The 9,359-nt window shown below is 47.8% G+C and overlaps 1 protein-coding gene across 1 annotated transcript; it reads left to right on the forward strand.

Moving 5' to 3' along the window:
• The first annotated feature begins 233 nt into the window (after positions 1 to 233).
• On the forward strand, positions 234 to 7,935 carry LOC139551372 (sex-determining region Y protein-like). Its single transcript, XM_071362857.1, has 4 exons — positions 234 to 247; positions 365 to 424; positions 5,796 to 6,485; positions 6,695 to 7,935. Exons 1-3 carry the CDS (start codon positions 234 to 236, stop codon positions 6,460 to 6,462), a joined length of 741 nt encoding a protein of 246 aa, XP_071218958.1. The 3' UTR covers positions 6,463 to 6,485; positions 6,695 to 7,935.
• Positions 7,936 to 9,359: the final 1,424 nt, after the last annotated feature.

Raw genomic sequence — 9,359 nt, forward strand, 5'->3', positions numbered from 1 at the left:
TCAAGTAGCTAGCTGTTTGTAGAAAGTCTGATTTAGGTATAGCCATTGGTTTTCGGTCTACATGGGACTGTGAAATTCGTGTAGTTTATCAGCTACCATAACTAACCGTTGACAGATAGCTAGCTAGCCTAGTACCATAGATGGTAAAAACACAGAACTAGCTACAGCAGAGATGGTATCAATCAACCCAGTGGACTCTGATCCGGTACTCGGGATCAACGTTGTGGTGAAGGATGAAGAGGGAGAGGTAGTGGATTATTTAGCTGAACCAAGTAAGTTTTGATGGATCCATGTAGCTAAACTGTATGTTCTTGTGATATTATTTATTGTTATAGCCTATGTGTTTTTATTCTGTTTAAAATAGGGCTGTCCTGGTGTGTGAAAGAGGAACAAGAAGAGGTACCGTGTCACCTAGGAGAAGTCGGTAAGTCTGATTGGGTGATAAGAGAGAGAAATAGTTATGGCGTATTTTAGTAGGCACTAAAGCCGGTGGCGGCTAGGCGAACCGAACGAGTGTACTCGCATGGTCCCTAAATTGACGTTCGCTTGAAAAACAAAAAAATAAGGGGGGAAGCGGCAGTTTTACCCATGAACAGTAGAGGGCGGTGAGCTGGTAATAGCCATCTTCGGCCAAACAAGGAAGTGACAACAACCAAACAAGGAAGAAACGCGCTGGAGAATATAAACAAAGATTTTTATAACTAAACCAAGATAGACTACATACTGTCGTTTCCAAAGGGAACAAATTAGTCATTGTGGGCAGAGCCAAGCACGAGCCAAAGAGATCCTATTGGCGTGTTCTGGCATGCATCTGCATATTTCCGTTAGGGAACGCCTACTCTGATGTGCGCTATAACTCAATTCTCTTTTGCACTCCTCCTAAGCAACGCTATTTTTAAAAACATTTTCAAATGGTAAAGTCTACAAAACGTAGTCTACTCTGTTCATAACATATTCTAGTTTTGGGAACAGAACTGTATTGACATCAAATGTTTAATTGATGAGAAAATGTGCAGAATCTAGGTCAAAATCCATCTCGTTCGTCTTCACTGGCCGCAGATGCTTGACATCTATACAGCCGGTGAAATATCTGTCTCATTGTTCAATCTGTGATATAGTAGTGTACACAGAGAGACACTTGACCGGCGAGGTAATGGAAGTTGTGCGAATTGCCCGGGATCTACTAGATTTGATGTACATAGCAACACTTATAATAGGGATCTACTATCAATCAATCAAATGTATTTATAAAGCCCAGCCTAAAACCCCAAACAGCAAGCAATGCAGGTGTAGAAGCATGGTGGCTAGGAAAAACTCCCTAAAAAGGCCAGAACCTAGGAAGAAACCTAGAGAGGAACCAGGCTATGAGGGGTGGCCAGTCCTCTTCTGGCTGTGCCGGGTGGAGATTATAACAGAACATGGCCAAGATGTTCATAGATGACCAGCAGGGTCAAATAATAATAATCACAGTAGTTTTCGAGGGTGCAACAGGTCAGCACCTCAGGAGTAAATGCCAGTTGAGTATCTCTACCGCTCCTGCGGTCTCTGGAGAGTTGAAAACAGCAGGTCTGGGACAGGTAGCACGTCCGGTGAACAGGTCAGGGTTCCATAGCCGCAGGCAGAACAGTTGAAACTGGAGCAGCAGCACGGCCAGGTGGACTGGGGACAGCAAGGAGTCATCAGGCCAGGTAGTCCTGAGGCATGGTCCTAGGGCTCAGGTCCTCAGAAAGAGAGAATTAGAGAGAGCATACTTAAATTCACACAGGACACCGGATAAGACAGGAGAAATACTCCAGATATAACAGACTGACCCTAGCCCCCCGAGACACAAACTACTGCAGCATAAATATTGGAGGCTGAGACAGGAGGGGTCGGGAGACACTGTGGCCCTGTCCGACTTTACACCGGGACTGCCAACATGGCAGGATATAACCCCACCCACTTTGCCAAAGCACAGCCCCCGCACCACTAGAGGGATATCTTCAACCACCAACTTACCATCCTGAGACAAGGCCGAGTATAGCCCACAAAGATCTCCGCCACGGCACAACCCAAGGGGGATGCGCCAACCCGGACAGGAAGGTCACGTCAGTGACTCAACCCACTCATGTGACGCACCCCTCTTAGGAACGGCATGGAAGAGCACCAGTAAGCCAGTGACTCAGCCCCAATAATAGGGTTAGAGGCAGAGAATCCCAGTGGGGAGAGGGGTACCGGCCAGGCAGAGACCGCAATGGCGGTTCGTTGCTCCAGAGCCTTTCCGTTCACCTTCACACTCCTGGGCCAGACTACACTCAATCATAAGACCTACTGAAGAGATGAGTCTTCAATAAAGACTGAGTTTGCGTCTCTCACATGGGTAGGCAGACCATTCCATAAAAATTGAGCTCTATAGGAGAAAGCCCTGCCTCCAACTGTTTGCTTAGAAATTCTAGGGACAGTAAGGAGGCCTGCGTCTTGTGACCGTAGCGTACGTGTAGGTATGTACGGCAGGACCAAATCGGAAAGAGAGGTAGGAGCAAGCCCATGTAATGCTTTGTAGGTTAGCAGTAAAACCTTGAAATCAGCCCTTGCCTTCACAGGAAGCCAGTGTAGAGAGGCTAACACTGGAGTAATATGATCAAATTTTGGGGTTCTAGTCAAGATTCTAGCAGCCGTATTTAGCAGTAACTGAAGTTTATTTTGTGCTTTTTCCGGGTAGCCGGAAAGTAGAGCATTGCAGTAGTCTAACCTAGAAGTGACAAAAGCATGGATACATTTTTCTGAATCATTTTTGGCCAGAAAATGTCAGATTTTTGCTATGTTACGTAGATGGAAAAAAGCTGTCCTTGTAACAGTCTTGATATGTTCGTTAAAAAAGAGATCAGGGTCCAGAGTAACGCCGAGGTTCTTCACAGTTTTATTTGAGACGACTGTACAACCATCAAGATTAATTGTCAGATTCAACAGAAGATCTCTTTGATCTTGGGACCTAGAACGAGCATCTCTGTTTGATGTACCTAGCAACACGCATAATAGGGATCTACTAGATTTGAGGTACCTAGCAACACATCTAAAGACTAAGATGGCGCCAAAGAATATGGCTGACGTTTTACATTCTCCCAACCAATTGTGCTATTTTGTTAATTATTTTGTATTTTGTTTAACTTATTTTTTAAACTTATTTTATACATAATGTTGCTGCTTCCGTTTCTTATGACCGAAAATAACTTTTGGACATCAGAACAGCGATTACTCACCACGGACTAGAAGAAACATTTTCCTCTAACGAGTCAGACGAGAAGGATATCCTGCTTTCACTGGAACAGGCCCAGACCCCCGCCTTTTGCGAGCGAGTATTCTCCCACTGCCATCCGTTCTTCTTGCTAACGTGCAATCATTGGAAAATAAAAGTGATGACCTACAATTTAAGATTATCCTACCCACGGGACATTAAAAACTGTAACATCTTATGTTTCACCGAGACGTGGTTGATCAAAGATACGGACAATATAGATCTAGCGGGATTTTCCATGAACTGGCAGAACTTACCTCTGGTAAGACGAGGGGTGGGGGTGTGTGTCTATTTGTCAATAACAGCTGGTGCACGATGTCTAATATTAAAGAAGTCTCAAGGTATTGCTCTCCTGAGGTAGAATACTCATGATAAGCTATAGACCACATATCTACCAAGAGAGTGCTCATCTATATTATTTGTAGCCGTCTATTTACCACCACAGACCGATGCTGGCACTAAGACCGCTCTCAACCAACTCTATAAGGCCATAAGCAAAGAAGAAAATGCTCACCCAGAAGCGGCGCTCCTAGTGGCTGGGGATTCGTTGGATGTGGCAGGGCTTGAAAACTATTATGGTCTACAAAGGGAAACTAAGACACGAGCTGCCCAGTTACGCGAGCCTATCAGGCAAGCTAAATGCCTTTTATGCTCACTTCGAGGCAAGCAACACTGAAGCATGCACGAGAGCACCAGCTGTTCTGAATAACTGTGTGATAACGCTCTCAGTAACCGATGTGAACAAAACCTTTAAACAGGTCAACATTCACAAGGCCGCTGGGCCAGACAGATTAGTGCCCACGAAGCTCATTTCTAAGCTAAGGACTCTAGGACTAAACACCTCCCTCTGCATCTGGATCCTGGACCTCCTGACGGGCCGCCCCCAAGTGGTAAGAGTAGGCAACAACAGTTCTGCCACGCTGATCCTTAAAACTGGGGCCCCTCAGGGGTGTGTACTTAGTCCCCTTCTGTACTCCATGTTCACCCAATACTGCGTGGCCAAACATGACTCCAACACCATTAAGTTTGCTGAGGACACAACAGTGGTAGGCCTGATCACCGACAATGATGAGACGGCCTATAGGGAGGAGGTCAGAGAACTGGCAGTGTGGTGCCAGGACAACAACCTCTCCCTCAACGTGAGCAAGAAGAAGGAGGTGATCGTGGACTACAGGAAAAGGCGGGCCAAACAGGCCCCCATTAACATCAACGGGCTGTAGTGGAGCGGGTTGAGAGTTTCAAGTTCCTTGGTGTCCACATCACCAACAAACTATCATGGTCCAAACACACCAAGACAGTCGTGAAGAGGGCACGACAAAACCTTCTCACCCTCAGGAGACTGAAAAAATTTGGCATGGGTCCCCAGATCCTCAAAAGGTTCTACAGATGCACCATCGAGAGCACCCTGACCGGTTGCGTCACCGCCTGGTATGGCAACTGCTCGGCATCTGACCGCAAGGCGCTACAGAGGGTAGTGCGTACGGCCCAGTACATCACTGGGGCCAAGCTTCCTGCCATCCAGGACCTATATAATAGGCGGTGTCAGAGGAAAGCCCATAAAATTGTCAGAGACTCCAGTCACCCAAGTCATAGACTGTTTTTCTCTGCTGCTGCACGGCAAGCGGTACCGGAGCGCCAAGTCTAGGACAATTCATTAAATCGCCACCGGACAATTTACACTGACCCCCCCCCCCCCCCCCATCGCCCTCCCTTTTGTACACTGCTGCTACTCGCTGTTTATTATCTATGCATAGTCACTTCACCCCTACCTACATGTACAAATTACCTGAACTAACCTGTACCCCCGCACACTGAGTCGGTATCGGTACCCCCTGTATATAGCCTCGTTATTCTTATTGTGTTACTTTTTATTATTACTTTTTATTTTAGTCTACTTGGTAAATCTTTTCTTAACCTACAATGCAGATCAAGAAGAGTTAAGGGCTTGTCAGTAAGCATTTCACGGTAAAGTCTACACTTGATGTATTTGGCGCATCTGACAAAGTTTTGATTTGATATACTAGGGATCTACGAGATTTGATGTACCTAGCAGCACACATAATAGATACGTAGACAGAGAAGATGCCCGCTACAGGTTCGTAATGGTGGATGTAGGGGCGTAAGGCCGACAGAGCAATGGTGGATGTAGGGGCGTAAGGCCGACAGAGCGATGGTGGATGTAGCGGCGTAAGGCCGACAGAGCGATGGTGGATGTAGGGGCGTAAGGCCGACAGAGCGATGGTGGATGTAGGGGCGTAAGGCCGACAGAGCGATGGTGGATGTAGGGGCGTAAGGCCGACAGAGCGATGGTGGATGTAGGGGCGTAAGGCCGACAGAGCGATGGTGGATGTAGGGGCGTAAGGCCGACAGAGCGATGGTGGATGTAGGGGCGTAAGGCCGACAGAGCGATGGTGGATGTAGGGGCGTAAGGCCGACAGAGCGATGGTGGATGTAGGGGCGTAAGGCCGACAGAGCGATGGTGGAGGCATTCAATAATTATTTGGGGTCTAAACTGCTGCAGAAGACCCTTGATTTACCACCGCCAGCTGTCCTGCCAGTACCACCATCAGTACCAGTACCACCACCAGTACCAGTACCACCATCAGTACCACCACCAGTACCAGTACCACCACCAGTACCAGTACCACCACCAGTACCACCATCAGTACCACCACCAGTACCAGTACCACAACCAGTACCACCACCAGTACCAGTACCACCACCAGTACCAGTACCACCAGTACCAGTACCAGTACCACAACCAGTACCACCACCAGTACCACCACCACCACCAGTACCACAACCAGTACCACAACCAGTACCACCACCAGTACCAGTACCACAACCAGTACCACCACCAGTACCACAACCAGTACCACCACCAGTACCACCACCAGTACCACAACCAGTACCACAACCAGTACCACCACCAGTACCAGTACCACAACCAGTACCACCACCAGTACCACCACCAGTACCACCACCAGTACCACAACCAGTACCACAACCAGTACCACCACCAGTACCAGTACCACAACCAGTACCACCACCAGTACCACCACCAGTACCACCACCACCACCAGTACCACCACCAGTACCACCACCAGTACCACCACCAGTACCACCACCAGTACCACAACGACACTTCCTCGTGTTTCCCTGGGAGATGCAGCTTTCCCTCCACATGAGAACCTCACGCGCCCTCATCCAGGTATGTTGATTATAGAATGTTACAATCAATGTCACTTTTTCTAATTTCCCTTGTTACTGCATATATGCACCTCTATGAGAAATGCCATTTTATCAAGGCTTTTGGAATATGGTTTCTGGAAAATTGTATATATTTTTTTATTTTTTTAAATAATAATTAAAATGCATCTCAGACATGTATGTATCTGCCATATATCCTCTCATTCACAGGTGTCTCAATAAACCTGGGCGTACCTTGAACCATCACCACTCTCGTTCTCGTAGGCAGAGAATGCATTTGTGACCCTCCACAACGACCTGTCTTCCATAGATGAAGCTCATCAGTCAAACAGAATATGCACTAAATGACCAAAAGTATGTGGACACCTGCTCGTTGAACATCTCATTCCAAAATGATGGGCCCCTTTGCTGCTATAACAGCCTCCACTCTTCTGGGAAGGCTTTCCACTAGATGTTGGAACATTGCTGCTATAACAGCCTCCACTCTTCTGGGAAGGCTTTCCACTAGATGTTGGAACATTGCTGCTATAACAGTCTCCACTCTTCTGGGAAGGCTTTCCACTAGATGTTGGAACATTGCTGCTATAACAGCCTCCACTCTTCTGGGAAGGCTTTCCACTAGATGATGGAACATTGCTGCTATAACAGCCTCCACTCTTCTGGGAAGGCTTTCCACTAGATGATGGAACATTGCTGCTATAACAGCCTCCACTCTTCTGGGAAGGCTTTCCACTAGATGTTGGAACATTGCTGCTATAACAGCCTCCACTCTTCTGGGAAGGCTTTCCACTAGATGTTGGAACATTGCTGCTATAACAGCCTCCACTCTTCTGGGAAGGCTTCCCACCAGATGTAGGAACATTGCTGCTATAACAGACTCCACTCTTCTGGGAAGGCTTTCCACTAGATGTAGGAACATTGCTGCTATAACAGCCTCCACTCTTCTGGGAAGGCTTTCCACTAGATGTTGGGACATTGCTGCTATAACAGCCTCCACTCTTCTGGGAAGGCTTTCCACTAGATGTTGGAACATTGCTGCTATAACAGCCTCCACTCTTCTGGGAAGGCTTTCCACTAGATGTTGGAACATTGCTGCTATAACAGCCTCCACTCTTCTGGGAAGGCTTTCCACTAGATGATGGAACATTTCTGCAGGGATTTGTTTCCATTCAGCCAGAGCATTAGTGAGGTGGGACACTGATGTTGGGCGATTAGGCCTCAGTCAGCGTTCCAATTCATCACATTTGCTGACAACCCGCCAACCCCCCCGGACGTTGCCATGGCAAGAAGCCAGGGTTAGAAGAGGACAACTCAACCCAAGGCCAGCCAATCAGAACAGGCCTTTGTTTGGACTGCTCACACACACTCCTCAATGGACGCACTGTGAACGAAAGTACTTTGTACTAAAATGTAGAGTTTTAATCTTGTTAATAAATTGAAACCTGATTTTCTGGGACGTCTCAGTGTGCAGTAATTTAGATTAGATTGAACTTCACCATCAGTAGAACGCCTGTAAAGTCTGTGGCTCACAGCTCTTCTCTACGTTGTCAGAACTTGATGTCCAAACACTTTTCCGGCCCACTAATAAACCTTTTATTGTTGCTTCTGAAAGTACTGAAGTGTCTGCTGAGAACAGACATGTCAACAAGTGTTTATGGAAGAAAAATGTGTCAGTGTGTAGTTACAAATATTAGGTTGGGTGAGAGTTCATCCATGAAATCAGCTATAGGACCCGGTGGAGTGGAGGAGAGGAGGGGGGACATGAGGAGTGTCTGGGGAACAGTGTACATGGAGAGGAGGGGGACATTAGGAGTGTCTGGGGAACAGTGTACATGGAGAGGGGGGGGACATGAGGAGTGTCTGGGGAACAGTGTACATGGAGAGGAGAGGAGGGGGACATGAGGAGTGTCTGGGGAACAGTGTACATGGAGAGGAGAGGAGGGGGGACATGAGGAGTGTCTGGGGAACAGTGTACATGGAGAGGAGAGGAGGGGGGACATGAGGAGTGTCTGGGGAACAGTGTACATGGGACATGAGGAGTGTCTGGGGAACAGTGTACATGGAGAGGAGAGGGGGGGGGGACATGAGGAGTGTCTGGGGAACAGTGTACATGGAGAGGAGAGGAGGGGGACATGAGTAGTGTCTGGGGAACAGTGTACATGGAGAGGAGAGGAGGGGGACATGAGGAGTGTCTGGGGAACAGTGTACATGGAGAGGAGAGGGGGGGGGGGACATGAGGAGTGTCTGGGGAACAGTGTACATGGAGAGGAGAGGGGGGGGGGACATGAGGAGTGTCTGGGGAACAGTGTACATGGAGAGGAGAGGAGGGGGACATGAGTAGTGTCTGGGGAACAGTGTACATGGAGAGGAGAGGAGGGGGACATGAGGAGTGTCTGGGGAACAGTGTACATGGAGAGGAGAGGGGGGGGGGGACATGAGGAGTGTCTGGGGAACAGTGTACATGGAGAGGAGAGGAGGGGGACATGAGGAGTGTCTGGGGAACAGTGTACATGGAGAGGAGAGGGGGGGGGACATGAGGAGTGTCTGGGGAACAGTGTACATGGAGAGGAGAGGAGGGGGACATGAGGAGTGTCTGGGGAACAGTGTACATGGTGAGGAGGGGGACATGAGGAGTGTCTGGGGAACAGTGTACATAGAGATATTTTTTGTATAAAGTGTGTGATAGTGTTATACATGCTAATTAAAAGCTTTGTCAACACTATGTGGTGCCATTATGTCAAAAGGCAACAATGTTGTAGAAGATGTATTTTCATTACCAAGCCTTGTACAATCAGCCTTTGTATGTTACAATGCTGTTAAAGGTTAATCATGTGAACCTGAATTGTGGCAGAGGGACAATGTGACATAAGAAGTA

The sequence above is a fragment of the Salvelinus alpinus genome, chromosome 23, assembly GCF_045679555.1.
Source record: "Salvelinus alpinus chromosome 23, SLU_Salpinus.1, whole genome shotgun sequence".
In the NCBI taxonomy this organism is placed as follows: domain Eukaryota; kingdom Metazoa; phylum Chordata; class Actinopteri; order Salmoniformes; family Salmonidae; genus Salvelinus; species Salvelinus alpinus.

What these genes read in the sequence shown, in the direction of transcription:
- LOC139551372 (XM_071362857.1), top strand. An exon ending in GTGTCACCTAGGAGAAGTCG is followed by an intron (nt 425 to 5,795) that starts GTAAGTCTGATT and finishes AAACTGCTGCAG; the next exon opens with AAGACCCTTGATTTACCACC.